The sequence below is a fragment of the Corvus hawaiiensis genome, chromosome 2 (assembly GCF_020740725.1).
Source record: "Corvus hawaiiensis isolate bCorHaw1 chromosome 2, bCorHaw1.pri.cur, whole genome shotgun sequence".
Taxonomy (NCBI): domain Eukaryota; kingdom Metazoa; phylum Chordata; class Aves; order Passeriformes; family Corvidae; genus Corvus; species Corvus hawaiiensis.
The window spans coordinates 12,472,699-12,495,880 of NC_063214.1; the positions used below are offsets into that span (position 1 = coordinate 12,472,699).

A 23,182-nucleotide genomic window follows, 5' to 3' on the forward strand; every position below is an offset into this window, starting at 1 on the left:
ATGTTGCCTTTTTTTAATGGAACATCACGGCATATGAAATCTGATCTAGTGTTGACTACATGTAAGGCACATTAGTAGTGATCTTTGTCTTGCATGGAGAAATGAGAGAAGAAATTGAATTCACTCATGTCTTGAAAAAATGTAAAAATTTCCAGTGATCTTGAAACACAAATTCATATGGAGTTATTGATACACCTGTTACTCATTCGAGAACCAAATATTAATCTCTACCAACAATCTTGGTTGAGCACAACAGATGATTTTCTCAACGCTTTAGAAATTATATATGACCTATGCATAAATAAATTTCTCTGTGCTTTGGCCAAAACTTCAGTTTATATTGACATACACATCTTAAGTGTGGAATCTACACTGTCATTTACACACCATTGTTTGTGTTAAAAGACAGGTTATTAACACAAAGATGAAAGCAATCTTTGTTTTAGATGAAAGTGTAATCTGACAGTCTTGTGCAAAGGACAAAAGCAAATCCTGCTTCCCTATGCCACCATCAAAAATATTCTTTTTTACGTTTCAAGGAACTCTTGTGGCACTGTGAATGATGCCAGTGACTTGTACCGAAGCTCTAATTCTAGTAAAAGAAATTGACTCAGTTCAAATTCTTTTATGTCTCGTTTGTGGACATGACATTTGTAGTGAAACCATTAGTGTTAGTAAGCTTGTACACATTCATCAAAGTAATTTCATACTTCTTTGAAGATGATTGAAAGCATTTGCTTTTTTTTCCTCAGGTTACAGATAGGATGTAGTAGTATGTCCCAACAAAGTTATGAAAACAAGCTATTTTTTTGCCAGCAACAGCTTGGACTGTCCTTTTGTATCATGGATCTCTTTAAACTCATTCATAAGGAGTTATAAGCCATATTAACATGTCCTTTTCTTGAATATTAAAATTTTATCAGCATATTTTGGGTAAAGATCTATAATTTGATATTCCTTTGGTGTTTTTCAGAATCATTCAGGTACTATTTACCGCAGGGCTGTTCTACCCCTGATCATTAGACTGGTGCTAACTTGTGAGCTGTGTTTACCCACAGCACCTGAAGGATTGATGGAGGGGGCAGACATCAGCATCTCTCCACAAAATTACTTCAATAAAAACTGCAAATAAATTCCAAAACTCATTTTGGGAAATTATGACTGAAGTTACTGCTGCTATTAAAATTTAATTTTGCTGACAGACACACCTTGTTGAACTTTACCTCACTGTGTCTCATGATGGAGCTCTAAAACTGCATTTTGCTCTTATATTTAGAAGGTTTTGTTTTCTTACCTGTCCTGTTGCAGTAGATTTGGAGGTGACAGATTTGAGAGAACGACAATATTATTATACAGTGTTTCAACGAGAATACAACGCAAACAGTCTTACTATTATTTTAATTTTAGACCATTTTTATTTACTAAATGCTGTCAAGAGAGCAACCAGCTGTACTTCAAAAGGCACAGTAAATCTAATAAGAGGCAATCCTGGAACATGCTCAGTGTTTGTTTTAATGATTTGAAGCCATGTGTGGATAGGTCTTTTGTAAAAATTCTTTTTCCCAAAATTTCATCCTCTTTCAGAATGAATTACAAAGCAAGCCCCATTAGATATTTTAATGATTTTTCCACAAGCTTTATTTATATATGTATTGGTTTTTGCTTTGAATGTGCTCGGACTTGTTTAACATCGTATACAATCTTTCTTCTCTCTTATAAAAGTCATCCAGATTTGTAAGGATGGTCACAGGTACTTTCTCTATTTTTCTCTGTGAGATTTTCCTGGCTAGCTCTGTGAAACTGGAATGTTTTGAGGAAGCTTAAACCTATGTACTTTCCTCTAAAATGCTCTGCAGCTGGAAGGGTCTGGATCAAGTTGTACAATGTGTCTGGAGAGGCATGGAACTGGATCTTAGTATGTTACTCTGAAGATAACTCTATAATTCTGAAGAGAGGTTTTTATAAAATTGAGGCTGAAAATTCTGATCCACTGATACACAAATACAGTAATAGGAAATCAACAGTGATTTAGTGTTTACTTACTAGGAACTAAAGGCGTGGTAGCAACAGTTGGCCTCACAGTTGGCTCTACATAATTATTTTCATTACACTTTCCCTTTGTCAGGCCAATGTCATCCACGGCAATATCACTGGGACCACTCCTTTTAAAGGCATCGAAAATAACCTGAATTCAGGGAAAAAAAATAGAATTTTATGATTTAATGAACGTTTTTCAGCTTCCTGCACTGTGTCATTCTGTCTTTTCTTGAATGCTCTTATTTCCACTGTAAGCTACACTGGTGCTACACTCAGGGGAAAGCATCAGGGATGAGAGAGAATTCCTCACAAAACAAAGCAGCACTATGCAAACTGAGTGGATCATTCTAAGGAATGTAGTACCTTCTTCATTTAAATGATGAACATTATTTAAAAATAGTCAATACCTTTCCTTTTTATATATAAATCCATGTAATTTTCAAAACAATTCTGCATTGCTCATCAGGCCAAACTTCTCCTGAATTAATGTCATGAAAAACTGAAATTAACCTCGTTTGTTCTGTACTGTTCTTTAATATCCACGTATTTAAAGCAATCCTGCAAACAAGGAATTCGTGCTGGTGAAATACATATAGCAATCTTCTTGAGATCATATGTGGTTACATATTTTGGGGAGGTTATGACCACATATTTTCTGGAAATCTGATGCAGCCAGGTCACGGATGCATTTATTTCCTTAGATGTTAAATGCATCTTTCTGGCAGTGCTTGCCAGAAATCAATCAAAACTACTGTAGCAGGACAAACCATCCCAAATACCTATAAAATGAAATTGTTTTCAAAAGAGAGGTGTTGAAAGAATTGTCTGGAATAAATCTCCTCCTGTTGTTTACAGATAAGTCAGGTCAGTTGTTAACCATGTGGTGTCAAAATCACTTCCATCTGCAACATACTTTCAGTGGATTAATCTGTAAGTAATTAGTGAAAACACTGATTCACAATCTGAAGCAATTTAAATTTAAGTCTTCTAATGGCTCAGTGCTTCACATCAGTATTGAGATTTTATATTCCACAGCAGATTTTGATAGGCTTTGAAAACTCTTGTTTTGTGGAAAGCTCTCATTATAACATTCATTGTTCCTTGACAATGATCAGGTTTTCTGTTTTCTGCAATACAAAAATCTTTAAATCCCAGAGTAAGGAAAAGGGGATGCGAGAATTCAAATGGGGATTCCAGTCTTCTGCATGCTAATACTTATTTGATGGCACACATTGTTAAATGGTACTAAGTATCTTTGAAGGTGTGCAACTTTGGGTTCATTACACAGAAAACTCTGATATCAATTTAGCTAAAATAAATGGAAAAAAAAAAAAGAGGCAGTTCAACAAACCTTAAAATCAGATGTTTCATTTAAAGTTACTTGTCCATAATTCCAGTTGTTTCCATAGTTTCCTTCTTTCTCAAAAATGATGTTTTCCTGACCATGCTCATCACCTATGCTAACTCTTAAACAGTAAACATTATCACCATACATGAAATACCTAGAGGGGGAAAAGCATTTGGGTATTATTAAAACGAAGTCAAATTCCATTAAAAAATTACAATGGTTTATGAAATCAGGATTAATTTGACACAAGCATGAAAATAAAATTAATTGCATGTTTGGATTACACCTGGAATTGTAGAGGCCTAGTTAAGCTTCATGACAAAAAACATTTCAGGGATTCGTAATATTATTTTTGTTCAGAAATGAATATTGGATGAAGGGTGAAAAAGAAAAAACATTAAAGTTAACTGTAAGAGTCAAAGTTATAAAGGAGTTGAACTTCACGTCTGGAGTTGAGAATGATCATGGAAATCCAAACAGAACCAGGCTGGTGTTGCTGGCACGCTGAGTGGGATGAATATTTTATCTGAAAGAAAGCTCTTTAGGTATTTTCTTAAAAAAAGTATAGGTTTAGGAACTATGTAACAATACCAAAAGCTTAGACAGTACATATCTGAAGGGACCAAAGGCAAACTCAGAATCCGGACTCGCTCTTCTATGAATCCAAGTCCGATGGGTGTTGAAATATAAAATCCTACAAGATAATGAGCACACTTTAGCCAGGACAGAAGAACTCTTTTTTCTTTTTTACTTATTGAATTAGAGTGTTTACATTAAAAATAACATCAAGCACGGATAGTGCTGCATGATTTGGAAGATTCCTGACACAGTAAATGTGAATGATTATCCCAAGATGTATTCATCACTCAATGACATATTAAATTGAGCTTTTGAGCTTCTTGGATACTCCTCAGAACTAGATAAGCAGTGGGAAACCAGTCCTGTTCAAGTCAGTGGGAAACCTGCCTTAAATGTAGTGAAGGCAGCAATTCTACTGGGTTTATAAAAATGTCTTCCTGCTTGATATTGCTTGTGATTTTGCAGGAGAATTTCCTGACAGTTTTATAACTTGCATCTGTATGACAATAGGAAATATGGATTGCGTGTTGAGAGGGTGACAGAATGACTATGTGAATATTTTATAGCAAGGTGAAGCATTATAAAAAACCAAAAACTTCCTTTATTTGTGAAAATGAGTTTGTAGCTCTTTCTGAGATAATTTGTTGCAGCTGGGAATTTGGACCTCTTGTTGCCATATGAGGCCAGGCTACAGAAGCACTGGATTTGTCATAAGAAATGCAAACTTAGGCAGATTTAAAATAAAAATCTTGCTTTATTCAAATCATGTGTGTAATCTCATATTTTCTTCTATCTATCTAATGCATTTATATGCAAATATTATATTAATAGAATTTTCAAATGAATATAAATATAATTATGTAATTTAAATTATAGATACTGTATTCTGTTATTTACACTTCCAGATTATCTAGGTTTTTTTAATGTGGGAGGCTAAAATACCTGAAAATTAGTCTGAAATCTGAACCAGGACTTTAATTTCATCTGTTGACTTAGAGAGCATGCATTAAAATATAAATGGTGTCTAACTTAAAGGAAAAAGTTCTTCATATAATCAAAGGGACAGTTCTTGATCTTTGTTTCATCAATTCTCTGAGCATTCAGAATCAATTTTTGAATGTGTATTAAATTCTTTACTTTTCAAGAGAAGAAAATCAAAAATAGAGTTTCACTGAATGTAATAGCCTGATATTAATGATGTGATTCACATTTTTACACAAAACACAGGTCACAGAAATTTAAATATGCAACACAATAGTAACATTACATATAGGAACATTACATATGTCAGCTTAGACTTGGCACAGGGAAATAGAGAGCACCCAAAATAGATTAGTATTTTCAAGAGAAAAAAATCATTGTCAAGTGTTTTATTAAACAAATTTTACATTCTTTCATCCGATTTGCATTCTGGGAGCCAAGTGGGAAGACAAAACAGTGTTCTGGAGATTGTTTAGAAAATGTGCATTTACTCAGAGAGGGGTGAATAATTTCTATCTGATAAAGTGCAGAATACTATTTTTCGTTTCCCAGGAGTAACTTCTTTCTGAATAATTTGCAATTTTCCCAGTTATTTTTCACTGAATAAGCTTTATGTAAGTCTTGCATAGAATACATATAAGCATTGCAAAATCCAATTTATGTTTTACTCGGTTTTAGATGGACTGATAAATCAACTGAGAGAGTGATTGTTTGGTTTTATTGTTGAAAAGGTAAAAAATGTATGGAGTCTTATTCTGGGATAAGGATTCATGATACACTCAAAATCCAATTCCTATCAGTATGGTCTCTTTAAATAAATTCCTCTTTTGATATGACCACTCTTCCAATTAAGTTATTTAACTGTAACAGTTACTGGAGTGTTTGTGTGTTTGGCACAGTTGGTGTGTTTGCTGTGCAGTAATTGGGGACACAGATGCACCCTGTAAACTGCAGGTCAACTTTTTAAAATCAAAATTATTTTGTGACAACCATGAGGATGTCAGCAGTAGAGAGGGATGAAATAGAAGTGATTTGCCTAATATGCAATTATATCTTTTTCCCTCAACATGCAGGTTTTTGACCTATAACATTTTTGCATAATAGGAATTCCTTTCTCACATAAGGCATTTTAATGTAATAATAGCATTGAAAATTTTCAGAACCTGAAACTTTTATCATTTTACTTATTTCTTTATTTCTTCTTTTAGTTTTGGTATGCTTCCACAAGATGGCAATCAGTAACATAAAACATTTTTTCTGGTAGTCCTGACTCATTTTTATGGCAGAATAAAATGACATCCTGGTAATACCACTATGAAGAACTCATTATGCTGTGATATAAGCTAAATCAAGTTTTTCCTTTAATCTTCAAGTCACTTTTTTTGGTCTTACCTGACACGTTGCCAAATGTATGATCAAATTCAGGACCACTCATCAAGGGAAAAGTAGGACCCTGAACTCTGTCCCAGTCTGAATCATCATCTAAATCTTGTATCCAGAAACAAAAGCCGTCTTCAAAAGTGCAATTGATTTTCTCATAATCTGTGAATAAGAACTTCTAGTAAATAAAAGGTGACAGAGGTATTTTTTCAGAATTATACAAGAATGAATGATGAATGATGTAAATTTTTAAATATGTTTGTAAACCAACCCACAGTGACTCAATTTCATCTTTATGCAATGTAACGGAATTACTCAAATAAATGTGTTGTTTGTACTTGTTAACAAAACACTATTTTTGAAGGGTGGCCCTACATACTCTCTCACTCTTTCACTAACCTTTTTTTCTGATCCTTCTTTTCCTCTTTGCCAAGGCCTGGATTGCTCCAGAAGAAAGGGCTCACCATTAGAGCCCAGTGCTGTGCTCCACCCCCCTGGGTTGCCCCTTTCTTTCTTCTCATTTGCTCCTTCTTTGCTCACATGTCTTTTCTGCAGCATCCTCATCACTTCTGTTCTCATGTTTCAGTGTCCATGGTGCCTTGAAATGCACATCTGTCAGAGCTTCCACATGACAAGAGCTTGCTGGCCCTCTGGATGGTTTCTGCAGCATATTCCATCCCAGCCACATTCCCTGTTCACCTCCTGCTCCAAATTTAGCGGCTCAAGAAGCCTTCATTTATCCAATCAACAAAGCATGAGTCATATTGATGGATTTTGTTGTCACTGTAGATTTACTGCATCCAGACTTTTCCTAATGCCATTTTACTGAAGCAGGTGTTTTCCTGAATGGTATTTGTAACTGTTGTTCTGAATGTTTATTTATAAAGATATTGTGGTCAATGATTTCATAGTATCCATTAGTGAACAGACTGACTGAGAGGAATCTGATGGAAGTATGGACACAGTCTTATTTACACAGATGAGCTTTGTTAGACATCACCCCACTACTGCTAGACACAGGCCTGTAAACCTGTGAATGGCCTTATTGAAATAATTTATTTGATATTTAAAACAGTATGAAATTTTTCAAAGTGAAACTAGTTAGTAGACTGAGGCCAGAAAATGCTGCTTCCCTTTCCACTTCCATTTTCTCAAACTGAAAATATAGATTCACCAAACTTTTGGGATAAAAAACAAACACACACACACACAGACACACACACAGAACACTTACTGTTTAGTTCACTTGCATTAAATGCAGTGTATGTTGCATTAAAGCCATTATAATTCTCTGAATAATCGGACATAAACTGTGCTGTAGCCTCATGGGAAAAAATGTAAATTGTTTCAAGACTTTTCCCTGACAGAGAAGCTGAAAACAAATAAGAAAACATATAGTCAGAGAGAAAATAATCCCATGCAGATTAAAATTTCCAGTGTTGTCACAAAAGCACAGTGGATTAATTTATTGAGTCTTAGGGAATGCTTTCCCTGTTGTATTGTGATCCTACTACAATAGCTTCAAACCCCTGAAGCATTTAGCTGTTTGGCTGACATATAAATATTCTGCATATTCCATCTCTCATATCCATCAATATGGGTATCAGCTAGTCTTTTAAAGTTTCCCATTCCCATTCTCTACCTGCTTCCAAAAACAAGGATAAAAAATAATATATCTTTCTGACTTCTCTCTCTATATTCTATCTTCAGTAGATGTTTTCCACCTCTGATGGAATTCAGCCGAATTGACTGAGTCTTGTGAAAAATGGGTACAATCCCCGTTTTCAGAGTAGAACGTAGAGACAGAGATAAGGTATCATCAGTATGTCAGGATCTGAGGAAAGCAATGCCATACTTGTAATGATTTTCAGTGAGTTTGGTAGCACTTCTCACAGTTCAGTTTAGATGCTTTAGTTTTATGTTACTGTGTGTGATATTACAGGAACTTCTGACAATATATTTCCAATGAAACATGGACACCACAAGACCACGAGGCTGATGAAGTTATCAAGATCATTCAAATAAGATCTTAAAAAACAAGTAGAATTTCTTAATGTATAAGAGATGCATTTATCTCATCAAATTTAAGGGCAGACAGGTATATTGAGATTAATTGTCTAACAGGGCAACTTTACACAGATCCAGTCTTCCTCTTAAATGTATATATACAACTTTTTATACCTCAAAATACTTATTTTACCACTTAGATTCTATTAATGGAAAAGTATTATTAGTTGAAAAATAAACTTACCTCTTAAAACCTTGTTTTGTCCTAATCCTTCAAAAATGCTCAATGTGTCTGAATACGGTTGTGTTTCAAAAGAAGTGAAGTTCAGTTTAATGGACAACCCTTGAGGCACTCTAAGGCAACAAGACAAAAATAAACTCAAAACTGAAAATCTATTCTTTGACTGTAGTTAACTCATTGAAGTCAATGAGTGCTTGAATGATGTTAAGTTCAGAAGCAACATGAAATTATATTAATCAAGGTTATTAATTAAGATGACCTATTTGTCTAAATTTTAGCTTGTAAAATTGCCAAAGGAATTGGGCATAAACCTTTTGTAACAGTGCACGTACACCTTTACTCACCAGAGTTAAGTATATTCTAGAAACTGAATGTTCTGAACTCTAGAATGTGATTATCAGCTCTACAATGGGTTTTTCGTATGGTTCTGGTTGGGTTTTTTTGTCCTCTGCATCTCATTGAATTGCAATCACTTTTTCATACATGTTACTCTTAGATATCATCTCACTGCTCAGGTAGACTTCCCAAGGCCAGAGGAAGAGTATCAAGATACCAATATGAAGAGCAAGATATCAAAATCTCTCTCCTGTAAGTCCAAAATACTGTCTCTCATGACAAAACCAGGATTTGCATGCAGATTTGATGATCTCAAACCCACATATTGAGAAATTGTTATAAATCCCAAATAAAGAAAGTTTAATGACAAAACTCACTTGAAGCAAAATGTAAAAAAATCTTGGCGTTTTTTTGCTACAGTTATGCTCTTTGAGTAATCTATATTTAATTTGTTCTCCCATTTGCTTTCCACTAGACATATATGGTAGTCTAAATTCTAAAACACTTTTATGACTATCATCTTAGCTACCACTATTTGCTTTTTTCTGAAATTGAGAGACTCAATGGAAACAGGCTTTCAACAGCAATCTGCTGCTGCTTATCAGTAATGATTAGTAGAGAAGTGTGGAGTAAATAATTAAAAATTTTTGCATTTTTAAATTGTTGTTGTGGTTTCTGTTGTTTCATATTTCACCAGAGGGAAGAAATAGCCTTGTTTAGAAAAGAGTAGAACATAGAGTTGAAAGTTTCAGGAAGCTAAACTTTCAGGGAAATATTGAGCATACAGCTGTTTTAAAAGGACAGGAGATTGGATCTTCATTTGGAGTTAAATGGGGTGAAAATGTAAAAGCTCTTCCTAAAGGTAACGGGGAAATATATCTATACAAAGGCAGACACAAGAAAAATCCAGTCTCGGATGTATTATAGGTTGCCTTTTAACACATTTTTATAGGGATAATAAAGACCATGGGTTACTGGAAAACCTAAAATGTTCTCTCATAGAAACAACTCTATTTGAAAGAAAGACAAAATTTGAGTGCCACTTAGAATTTGTTAGGCCTTTATTCTCACCGTTGCCAGATTTTTTTTAAAGCAGATTAAGTGGAAAATAAATTCAAATGGTTGTTTTCGTTATTGTTCAGTCTGCAATTACACATATCTGCATAACATCTACTGTATTATTTGCAATTGCTCATGATTCTTTCCAAAATGAAGCTTTTATTAGCTACGTACCTGGTATAGATATCTACGTAATACAATGCTGCTTGCAGCTATAGCAGCACTTGGAGCAATGTTAACAGTTTAGAAGGAAGGAGGGCCCTTGGGCCATGTTTATTTACTGTGCTCAAATTCTGCAACACCGTGAAGTGAGAAACAAGGCAGACATATTCTGAAGGACAAAATCTTGTTCTTTTCCTGGGACACACCCGTATTTTAAAGCCAGGTGTTGCCAGTAATTATTGGTGAACAGTACTGCTGAAGATGAGAAGGAAAAAATGTACTAAACAGAAGGAAAATCAGGACTTCAAGGTAAAGATGAAAGTTCTGAACAAAATCAAAGCCTAGCATTTTCAAAGGAGCCTTTGGAATGAGAAGTCCAAACCTTTTCCAATTTTAAAGGCAATTTCTTAATCTCCTTTGAAATCTCCCGCCAAATTAATACTTCTCAGAATCCAAGAACAGCCATTATTACAAAACCATAATAAGAATTACTGCCTTTCAAAGCAGTAACTTCTGAATTGGCAGTCATAGGAAGGATTTTTAGGACTAACTTGTGAACAAATAATTTTTTTTTAGATATATACTTTAGGATGAGATTTTTTTCATATAGTGTGGCTGTCTTTTTTCTCCCTGGCCTATGAAGTGGACCTAGAGTGTCAAAATCAAACAGCTTTCCCTGTCTGTAGGTATATATCTGCGATAAAAAAATTCCACTTCTTGTGCCTAAGGCTTAAAAGGCATTTGGTGCTATTATATCAAAAGCTAACTATGCAATTCTTTACCATATTCCTAAATTACATAAAACATGGGTACTCTTAACTCCCAGATGAAACCAGATGATGACAAAGGAATTCTTGAAAATCCCTTCTGTTAAGTAAGAGTTACGTCATATAAAAGCATTACCTGAAGACTACTATTTAATGGAATACTTTGAAAAAAAATCTTGCAATTACTTTATGTGATTTATTTTGAGTTTACACATCTGTTCCTCTGGATGCATATTACACAGAAGATTTCTCAAAATCATACCTAAGAACTTATGTAAGTGGGGAAATTATTGATATAATTATGGAGCCTATGCATGAAGGTTTTTAAAGAGAAGTTACATAAATACGAGGGAGAAAATGGTATTACATATTTTCTATGCTGGAATGTTTGGGAATAAAAGCAAATGGCATAAGACTATTGTGGAGGAAACAAGATCAAAAAAACATAATCAAAAAAACATTAGGTACAAAATTATTGGAAAATGGCTTACACTAGTATCCATTGGCAAAAAATATTTTCATTATATGGCTTTGGATAATTCATAGAGTGAAAAAATCCAGAGGAACCAGTCAACATGAATTTTCCATCACAAACTGCAGCTGTAAAGATATAATGAAGAACATTTGTCAGAATGACATTTGTAAAACAGAATCAGAGCCAAAATGAGGGTGACCCTGGATACTGGTTTACATGGATTACCTTGGAATTGCTTTGTAAGCAACAGTAGGAAGACCGAGTAAAATACACTATCAACTTATTCCCATTTCTAATTCTTATCAATATTTGATCTCAAAATACTGTATGAGAAGAAAAACAGTACAGAAATTTCACTTTTAAATTAGATACAATGCAACAAATCCAAACTAGTCTAAACCAATTCAAATAATTCAAATCCAACAACTGGTTTTAGTTAATCCAATTATTTCTTTCATTTTATTCTATACTTTTATAAGGAGACAGGATCTTACCTTACCAGTTCTTACCTATAGCTACTTTAAATCAGAAAACTGTGTTTGTACTACCAGAGAGAATTTGATATCATGTGAATAAAAGCAAAAAGGGATATGGTTGACTACAGTTATCTCTACTTTTATGAGCTTCCTTGTTTGTCGCCTTATATATTACTGGGTACTCGAAGAGATAAGTGGATCTCCCAAGTTTCCTGCCAGCTATTGAATTCATTCAGCTGAGGTAAATGTCATCCATCATCATCTATTTTTTCAAAGGCCTTTTATTATTTTTATTTCCTTGGTGCTGCTATTCCATTCTATGAAAGTTCTTCACTTTAAAAACCAGTTACTTAGGAGAAAAAAAGGTATTTTTAAGCCTTAGTAAGTTTGGAAATGATAATTCATGTAGAGTTATTTTATTTCAGCAGTCACTGAAGAACTGCTGAAGCTTTTGCTGCATCTCTTGAACATTGTGTTAGGAATCTGTCTAATGATGTTTTTTCTTCAGTTTTTCAAAAAGTATCATAGACTTTCACATAAGTATAAAATCAGTAACACACATGATTATCAGGAGAGGTAAGGACAAGTTCATCAATTTGAGGTAGATGATCAGAAATTAGATAGAGCTTTTCATTAATTTCAGAAATGAAATCATACCTATAATGACTGTCCCAATTACGAATAACGAATCATATTGAAAATTAAATGGGAATTTTATTGAGCACAGCCCTCCTCTGGGAAATTACATATATAAAAGAATAAATTGGGGCTCCTTGTGTGTTCATTTTATAAGTGTAAAATTCTTTCTGCCTACCACTGTAGCAAACACAAAATAAAAATAAAGCTTTGTTTCAGTCAGCCATACACCATTAGTAAAGACTGTGCAGGATGAACATTGCCAACATGCCTAATGCTTGAGCTGAAATAGAAACATATTCCTTTTTGCAATCTTTGAGAGGAAAACAGAACAGATAAGTTTTTAAATACATAGAGAAAAAAGGTCCATGAATGATAGTTTTTATTCTATATTAGCATTAGAGCTGGGTATTGATGTAGAAGTACTTTTTCTCACCACTTTAATTCATGTGTTTCCTGTGCTTGGCAATGAGAAGAAAATTGGTGTGAGAAGAAGGAAAGTGCCCAGCTTGTTATCAATGAAGATTACAAAAAAGTGGTGCTGTTTACAAGTAAGACATAATCTGATCTAAAAGGAATCTTATAGGATGGACAAAAATACAAAAGATAAGCATACTGTTCTAATAAAATCAATGGCAAGTGTTGGCTATTCATGTCTGTTAGAATCCCAGAATGGGTTGGGTTGGAAGGAACCACAGTGGATCATCTGGTCCCACCTCCCTGCTCAAGCAGGGTCATCCCAGAGCACATTGTGTCCAGAAACTTCTGGAATATCACCAGTGAGGGACTCCACATTGTCTCTAGGCAATCTGTTCCAGTGCTTGGTCACTGCACAGTGAAGAAGTTCTTTCTCATGTTCAGGTGGAACTTCCTGGACATCCGTTTCTCCCATTGCCTCTTGTGCCACTGTTGGGCACCACCGAGCAGAGCCTGGTCCATGCTCTGACCCCTCCATGACAGACATGGATGAGGTCCCCTCTCACTCATCTCTTCTCCAGGCTGAACAGGCCCAGCTCCCTCATCCTTTCCTCATAAGAGAGATGCTCCAGTCCCCTATTATTATGATTGTTCTTATCTTCTTATTGTTTCCTTTTACTTGTTCCTTATCTCTTAAGAGACAGTGAGTAAATTGAAACAGTACAGGAAGACTCTGGAAAAGGTCCTTAGGCAGGTCATCCACAGCCTAGCAATAGTCAGTGCTTAGTGCATCAGGAATGAGCAGGAAGAGAGCAGGGACTGGTCCTATTTCCCTAGAGAACCTCCCACTGCTTCCTCCTTGCAGGGAGAAGGCAGCTGTGGTCAAAGATGGGCAGGGTCACGGAATTCATTACATTTGGCCTCTTCCTGGAGCCCAAAGAAAAGCTGCAGTTGTTCTAAGGAGACAGGAGATATCCTTTGTAGGAACCACTTCCACTGCTTCCCCAACATGCCTCTTGCTGTCCGTTTCTATTTACTAATGTTCCGTATGTGGGACATTATGAGGGCTTCAACCTGTTAGCCTCGAACTTGAGGGAGAAGCTCCCCAAACGGATCAAATCAAGCCCACGTACTTCACTTGATAGGACCTTTCTCTGCCAAGTGCAGTTCATTACTTTGTGATTAATCTCTCTCAGTGCTGTAGTGATGCTGTGAGGTGGTTAATCACAAAATGATAGTCTAGACATATAATAACTGCAAAGAGTCTGCAGAAACCCCTCCTGGGATCAGCCTCCGGTCTCCCTTTCCGTACCCCTATGTGCTACACGGCTGCTTTACAGCAATGCCAGTCATTATTAGTTTCTGCTGTTCAGACTTCACATTTCTCTAGAGACCCTTTCACTGAAATTGCTAGCTGTACTTTTGTGAAGCCTTTTGTTACTGCACTGCATTGCAGAGCCAGAGAGAAACATTTCAAGATAATTTTAATCAGTAACACAAGAAAATAAAAGGTCTTCGATTTCCTGAATCTCTTCTGAGAATCTGAGATTTTTACTGAATTCTCTCTAATGCAGGAGAGAGATTACTAAAATTCACTTTTTAATCCTATATTTTTAAACCACTGACATATTATGAAATCAGAAATACTAGAGGGAATAACAATCAAGATGAAAAACAAACCAAGTGTTTTAAAGGACAGCAACTCTTTTGTACGCAAGAGCACTTGTAGCATGAATTATGAATTGGTCATAAATCTCAATGTGAAGCTCTGAAGAACTTCTGAAAATCTATACAATTTTAGCTTTCATATAACCATATTAAGTTTCTCTAGGAATGGGACAAAAGTGAAGAATTAGAGGTGGAAAAATTGGCAGGTATCCCAAATGTGCATCCAGGTTCTTACCCCTCATTCCACTGTTTTTGTAAAATCTGCTAAGATACTCAAATACATAAAATTAGAGAAGGTCTGAGGTTTTGGATAGAAAAGACTGAAAATGTAACATAAGAGACATGGATCAACAATTTGTCCTTCAGCCAGAACTGTACTTCTGGAAGGTTAGGAGCCAAAATTGCTGCACTAATGGTAACTGACCAAACTGCTTGGAAATACCAGGCATCAGTGAACAGGGCTAAATCATCCAGCTCTCCGAAGTGGACTGTAACTACAGCTGGTTTCCCTACAACACTGTCTGTTTTTTTTCTCTTGTCCTGTCACTGGTTGCCTGGGAGAAGAGCCTGACCCTACCTGGCTCCACCCTCCCGTCAGGGAGTTGTAGAGATTGATAAGATTCCCCTTGAGCCTCCTTTTCTCCAGGCTGAGCCCTCCCAGCTCCCACAGCCTATCCTCACATGACTTGTTCTCCAGCTTCATTGCCCTTCTCTGGACCCTCTCCAGCCCCTCAATGTCCTTCTTGTAGAGGGGGGCTCTGTAATGGACACAGTACTCAAAGATAAGAGAGAGGCAAATAACTCATTGCACTGCAGGTTAAAAACTCTTTGTGTTAAACACCAGTGGGGTTTCAGATCTACAGTTTCACAGAATCACAGGAGGGCTGAGATTGAATGGGACCCATGGAGGTCATCTGGTCTGAACATTGTTTGATGTCACTGATGCACTTCATAGTAAATTTCTTCATAGTAAATTTCTATATAATTTTGTCATTTACATAGCATTTATTTTATTAATATTTCTATAGTAAGAAACAAATTCTGGAATTTTATATTTAAATAGATTCTAATATTTAATTATTTGTTAAGTATATTCTTCATTAGTGAGAATTTGAAAGGAAATTGTTTCCTCTTGCGAGATAAAGATTATAAAAATCACTCTCATTATTTTTAGTAGAATTGATTTGGACTTCACTGTGCACTTTATTGCCCATAAACTATTTACAAACTACTGACAGTTTTAAGCATGTTTAAAAAAGACTGATTTACAGGGGTTTACATTCTTACCACATCTTTTTTCAGATTCGTCTGAACCATCTGGGCAGTTCAAGACTCCATCACAAAAGAAATCTTCACTAATGCAGGTTACACCATCAGCACAGAGTTCAGCAGGTGGCAAACACTCAGCTGGAATAATAAAGATGAGAGCAATAAGAGCACAGCAGTAATGCAGTCTCACTACAAAGGAAAATTGACTTACCTCTGGTTGCTTTACCACAAATCAAATCAACCACTCTATTGTGTTTTACAAAACTGCATTTTTAGAAGCCTGGAATGAAATATCACATACTAAAAAGATAAATTTGCCACAGAATGGAGAAATTTCTCAGAAGTGAAATATTTTTTGAAACTAAGCTTGAAGTAGGGCTGGAAGAAAATGTCTATGAATTCCTTTTTTTTTTCCTTTACACTAATAAACTACTTTATGCAATATAATAAATGACATTTTCCAATTTCTTATGTTCGAATAATGTGAGAAAACTGTACTTTGATTTAAATAACAGTGAAAAATCTCTGGGTTTAGGTAAATACAATTCAATTTTATTTCTTCAATTTTAACACATCAAGCTGTTGCACCTCTTCATGCTAAGGAATCTGATTTTTTGACCAGCATATCTTAAAAAATAAGAGCCTTTTAGACTGGAATTTGAAACACCAGAATTATTAGAAGCCATACTCTTGTTAGATTTACAAATTAAATGTATAAGTTAAGAGCAAATTTCTGCAAGAAGAAATGTTCATCTATTGCAAACAAACTCTTTTAGTCTTTAGAGGGTTTTGGTCTTAGACATCTGCAGAATTCAAGTAGGTCCTATTAAAGTGAATAGAAACCTGCAGCTAAAATAAGCTTTGGATAGCTAATAATTTCAAAATTCTTAAAGTTGCATTAAATCCTGTAGAAGTATTCACAGAGTTCCTTGTCTCTACTTCAACAGATTCTTACAGGAAAAGGTCAAAATTTCTGATGCAAGAAGGAAAAATAGTAATCTGTAAAATTTCATTTTCTTTTTTTTTCCCATAGGGATATTATACTGTAATCAGATTAAGTACATTATCATATTGTGTATCCCAGACTGACATAGGTGGGGATGTATAGCAGCATTTCAAAGTGCTTTGCAAAACACTCTCGGTGTTGGCAATGCAAACGTTACAAAGCCAAAAGATTTGCCATGTTGCATCCAGCTGGAAATTAAAACGAACCAAACATACTCCAGTCAAGTGTTGGAGGTGACACAGTGGCAGTGAATGAATTTCCACAGATGAGCAGAGACAAAATTGTGTGCTCGAGACCCAGAGCAAAACTTCCAACCAATAGCCCAGGAATAGGTTTTGCAGCAGCCCAACAGGCAAGGAAGCATTGTTTACATACGACATGATCAGTTTTGGGTTTTTTCAACTCGGAAAACTAAACAGCACTGCCACCTCCTGGATTGAAAGAAATCAACTTTTCCTACTAAAACGTTCTGACTTCTCATTTAAATGGCAAATTACGGTAAATTGTGCTGTAAGTGCTATATTCAATTAAACGAGGGCGGTACACACATAAGAATTGATCACTTTAGACTGCTTATAGATGTCATATATATTTCACCATGTAAGATGGTGGGAGGATGTTTTTCAAAGATTCAAACACCTTCAGCTTTCTGTCTATTTGAAGTCATACTTTGCTATCAGTTTGTTTATTTTATTTTCCTCATAAATGCCAAGAAATAATATGAAAAAAAAAGAGCAGCCAGCATTAGTGTCGATGTGTGCATCAACACATGTAACACATGCAGCATTTTTGTAACATGTACAGTTTTAGAAGTCCTTTCTCTTTGAACAGGTCTCCTTGGTCTAAGGTAAACCTGCATATCCTGCATTTGCAGGAACAGAATATGAGGACTGAATGCTGTGAGGAGAGGCTGTACATGAGCAGTGCAATTCTGTGATCTCAGATTGTTCTGTGTTAGCTCCCTGCTCCGCCACACGCACAGTTACTTACCCACAGTTGTTGAGGACTCGCTTGTGGTGAGTAGTCCTGAATCTGGACAAACACAACCCGAGGTTAGAACTCTACTGCTTGCTCTCTGGGAACACCTCTGTAGTTGCTTGGGCAGAATTAAGCAGCAGTTAATCTGCTTTTATATCTGCATTGTTTGCTCCCCACACTCCCGGTAATGATATGGTAATGCCAGCTTGAGTGGCTTGGTCCTGAAGCTCAAGTGACACAATAAATATAAGAAAAAATTACAAGAAACCCAAGTGTTTCTATAACTTTAAAAGATTTCTGTCCTCCTTCTACCTTCCCCCCACTAAAATAAGAGCAAGTCTTTCTTGTCTTCCCTTGTAAAAGTTCTGACCTGAAGTTGGTGTCAGGGAACTTGTAATTAAACTCGTGGGATCTGTTGAAACAAGACATGTTATGACAAATTTAACATTAGTACTAAAAGGTAAGTGTACATTTTCTGACAAATAATGTTGCTCTACAAATCAATTAGGAGCCTCAAACCTATCTAGTATTTGTCTATTTAAATACAGGTGTATATATACATTCCTGTGCATGTACATATTTACACATGAACAAATGCCTAAGGTAAATAAGCAGATTTGTATTAGTGATAGTAAACTGCAAAACAGTCTGGAAAAATGGAATGTGTATTTGTGATTGCTGCAACAGAAGTTCCACTTCATTAAGGATGCACCTGGTGTTTCCAGCTCCCAAATTATCTTTTTTCTTTTCCTCTTTGAATTTGCATTAGCATCCCTGTTTACTATTTTTACTTTCTAAATTAAGATTCAAATATGTGAGTAGGATGATGATGTCTTCAGCTGAAAACAATCCCCATGTCACTACAGGTAATGGATCCTGAACCTCAGTTTATAAGATGAAGGACGAGAAGGAATAAAGAGGGAGATGCAGTAAGGCCTTCTCTATGGCTTGTCATTCATCAGTTTTGTGGGCAGAAGTTGCTGACCACTGGCCATCAGCAGCTTACTTTTGTTAAATGTTCATGCTCTCCCAGACCTACTAGTGCACAAACTTGCAGGAGGAATTCCTACCAATTTTCTATCAAAACATGCTTATTAAACAAATACTATTAAGTTAAATTAGGTCATTCTGGTTACCATGCATTCTGTGTCAGCAAATTTAAGGATACAGTTTCTTTGGCAGAGAGAGCGGAGAACAGGGAATGGATGGACTGTTCTCACAGCTACTGTAGACAAAGAAGCTTAATTCATGCCTTCACATATTTTCAAAGAGTTATACACATATGTATATCAACATATCTGTTGATAGATTTACTACAGGATAACCAATTAAGAAGGTATTAAATGTTCCAAGACCTAAAACATAGATGCATGCAGGAGCAAACAGTTCTAGTAAAACAATTATCAGGGAGCTACATCTTGAAGACTGTTGAAAAAATTGTGGTTGTTACAGACGTTCTCAAAAGTGCATGCACAAGTTGAAAGCAAAATCCCTCCAGGAAAACACAGGGCAGTGGCAGAGGCAGCAGTGATGTAAGCATAATTACTAGAAAATCTTGCTGAAGTAACATGTTGAGATGGTAAAGGATGTTTTCAGGGTCAGCAGAGCCATAACCCTGCATCCAGCAGATGTAAATGTACTGTATGGAAAAACTTGGGTATATCATGACATTTGGACTGAAACAGAAAGAACGAGGAAGCAAACAGTATTAAAAAACATACAAAAATTACCTCAAGCAGACACAAGGCCAAGGGAGAAGAAATTCACACCAGGAATATTGCTGCCATCTCAACCTGGCGTGCTGACAATTCCCAGCTCCCTTCCCCTTTCCTCTGAAACATGCCCCTATCTCCAAATTTTTGCTTAAGGATGATTAGCAACATTGAATTTAGGACCCAGGGGAGCACTAAGATAGCATACCACAGGAAGGGATAAATAGGAGAAAAAATTGTATGTTAGCAGTTTAAACTGTATCTTTGGGAATAAACTACAGTACTTGCACACTTTGGACTATACACATTACTACATTACTACATCAGTAGGCCTGTAACCAGACTAGTAATAACTCTTTCATTACTATGGCTGTAATTAGAATGTCAATAAATATTTGCCTCCTATATTCATAGGGGCAATTGCTTAGCTTCAGGTTTGGTAGCCTGCCCTGGAGAGTGTATGTGATAATTTGCATGCAGTTTGCATGTGACTACCTGCACCTAGTGCTACAAAGTGCTTATTGTATTATTTATCTCTCTGGCTGACCATTGGCAGGTTTGTGAGACCAAGGTAGTTTTGTCTGCTTCATATCTTATCATCATAAAACTTCCAGGAATAGTGGAAGGAAAGTCTATCTGTCAACATTGCTCAGTAAATCAGTAACCACAGTATGAGAGTAGGACTCCCCAGTGTAATCTACCTCCCTAAATCCACAAAAACTTCAGCTTGCAGCTCAGCTGGTTAATGGAGACTCAGCTTTTGGTTTGATGCCCTAATAAGCTCTTACAGTTTTTTTTCAGACTTCAGATCACTCACTGCTTTCTCAAATAGTCAGAAATGGTGAAAGCAGCTAATTATCACTGAATGGACCTTGGCAGTCAAGCCCCAGCTGCAGCCAGGGCAGCTTTACTAAGCTATAAGAGCTGAAACAGCAAGTCTTATTTTCCTTCATCTTGTATTGGTAACAAAAATTAGTGCCTGTTTTGTGAAAGATACTGACCTGATGAGGTTAAAGGCATCACTGTAGTGGGATTTTCAGCAGCTACTGGAAGAAAGCAAGTTCAGTATAAACTTCTTTTATAGAACAGTGTCTGGTTTTAGATGACAGAAATAAAGATTAAAAAGAAATTGCCTGTGACTATTTCTCATTGAATCACTGTCAGTGTCCTGCTTCCCTCCTTTTGCCTATCTCACCCTGTTCCCAATCTTTTCTCAAACTCCATGATCTTCCCAAGGAGGAAAGGTCCCAAAAATGAATTGAAGTTACAAGGTTTCATAGCCACTGCAATCCCTTTCAATCCTCAATCCCTATTCATTGTATTGCATATAGAATGTCTTCACCTGGGAAATCTCTCTCTTGAGGCTTTTTATTCTATAGAGATTTTCAGAGCACCTGTGTCTTATAGAACAGTATTTAGAAGAGATGAATGAGTGAAAATTAACTTGGGATAGTTTACAAGAAAGAAAGTTACTTTTAATCACAGTGAAAACTGATTTCAAGCAAGTCACACCTCTGTTACACCTCTCTCCCTCTCTGAAATAAGAATGTCTCTGGCAGAACGTATTGATATACACAATGCAAAAGTGCCACATATTATTGTGATTGTTAATTAGTTACAATTGGTTTATTGAAGCACTCCTGGTGGAATGGACAGGTGATATCTCATGTGAAAAGAGGCATTTTGATGATCCAAAGCAGTAAAAGTTTGACTACTTCAAAGTTCATAAATGGATATAGAACCTTTTAAGAAGATCTTCATTATTTTTTATGGCATTTTTGACATATAATGAGCAATCAATTTCCACAGTGTTTTGCAGTAATTTGGAATAAACAAGTAGTAAAGAGAATTAAATATGCCAAGACTCTGAATTTAGCCTTTGAATACCTGAAGTACTTAGCAAAAAATGCACCTCTGTGTATAGAGTAAGAGACATCGCATGCCAGATTTCCACTCCTCAGTTTCTACTTAATAGTAACTCCAGCAGGTCTTCAAATGTCAGCTAATCAACTTCTGCTTCAAAGAATTCAGATTGGTTTTTAACCTCATCCTCAGTGAAGGGCTGTTTTGAAGCTTTCTTCAGGTAAAAATAAAAAGGATGCCCATTGATCTTGAAGGGCTTCCATTTAGGCTTTGATAAATTTTTTACTACTTACATAAAATAACTATATCTGTATATTTGCAGGATTTAAAGCTACCTAGTCCTTAAAGCCTTATTCCTTTCTCCACCCACTTACATTTACCTAAGCTCTACAGGAATATGGAGCCAGTTCCCTGGGTGCACTTCTCCAAAAGCAGTTTGTTTTTCTTCCTGACATATTTTCAATAAATGAATTTACTTTACTCTTTGCGAGTCTGAGTCCTTTCCTTATTTTTTAGCAGAACAAAATTATAACTGTATTTACTTATGAAACAACACAGTTGGAGCTTAATTGCTTTAATTAGAGGGCTAAAAAGATTACAAATATTATGTTTCATAAAAGAGGTGAGATTGTGTGGTTTTCACTGGGAAATCACTACCTTGCCCTTTACTCCCTCCTTAGTGAATGTACACAGTGCTAGTAGAAAAGGTTGTAAATAGTTCTCCCAGCTGCTACTGAAAGGTCTGTAATGGAGGAGGAGGGCACCCAAGAGAAAAAGTAACAACCTGATTGCTGTTTGGGAGCCAAAGCTTTCATTCCTGCTACCTGTGGTTCTTATGGATTTGTAGAATCAACAAACAAACAAACAAACAAACAAAAACCAACCAAAAAAACCCCACCAAACAAAAAACTTACTAACATTACCTGTGATTTGTATGCTGTTCACATCAATTTTCAAAGTCTGAGTAGGATTAGGGTTATTTGCAATGACACCCACAACCAGCTCATTTTTTACTTTCTCAACTGTTACCATCCGGGTAAAATAAAGGGTGATGATCACAACAACACTAGAAATACAAAACAGAGAAGTTAATTAGTTATTCAAACTGATGAAATAAATCTGCTATACGACCTATCATCTAGACAGTATTCATTCTAACAGTGGCTCCATTTGCAAAGGCAGATTGTTTTTTAAGTATTGGCTGGCAAAGTTGACTCATAAAGAAGCACCTCTTAATTATCAGGTAGGTTTGAACCTTGGAGAAACTTTGTTCTTTCTTTATCTACTGTTACTTGCACTGTTGGAAAAAACCAAGACAACATTCATTTCAATTGCTGCAATGGAGCTGAACTTGAGGGAAACTAAAGTAGCTTTACTGTCATTCAACAGGTCTATTAATTTTAGCCCTAAAATATTGAAGGTTAACTTTGAAGTATTATGAAAATTGCATAATACCTTCATGTGGCAAAATATAATACAAAGTGACCACTTCTACAAAGCAAATACCATCTCTGGATTCTTTATTTTGTTGCAGATCTGCTGTGTGATTGCCTGGATTCTCACAAAGAAACAGTGATGGCTGAAAACAGTCGTTTAGACTCTGGTTAAACTGCATTTAACTTCTATGGGGTCTGAATTTTATCCAGAGTGTTTTCTGTTTGTTCTCTCCCATCCTTTCTAGACACTATTATGAAGTTTTATATTTGTAGCTAGAGTAAGGTAATGCTGAAGTATGAGACTTGCAAAACATAAAGGTTTTCTTCTTTTACTTAAATTTAGGTGTAA

The 23,182-nt window shown here is 35.9% G+C and overlaps 1 protein-coding gene across 1 annotated transcript in view; it reads right to left on the reverse strand.

Annotated features, from left to right (window-relative positions):
* Window positions 1–23,182, reverse strand: part of TMPRSS15 (transmembrane serine protease 15) — a 51,119-nt gene that overhangs the window by 21,721 nt on the left and 6,216 nt on the right. The window contains 12 exon segments of the mRNA XM_048295750.1: window positions 2,044–2,185; window positions 3,389–3,539; window positions 3,977–4,079; window positions 6,338–6,487; window positions 7,560–7,697; window positions 8,577–8,686; window positions 11,389–11,497; window positions 15,857–15,976; window positions 17,835–17,876; window positions 18,193–18,234; window positions 20,536–20,577; window positions 22,321–22,463. Coding sequence (XP_048151707.1) covers window positions 2,044–2,185; window positions 3,389–3,539; window positions 3,977–4,079; window positions 6,338–6,487; window positions 7,560–7,697; window positions 8,577–8,686; window positions 11,389–11,497; window positions 15,857–15,976; window positions 17,835–17,876; window positions 18,193–18,234; window positions 20,536–20,577; window positions 22,321–22,463 — 1,292 coding nt within the window.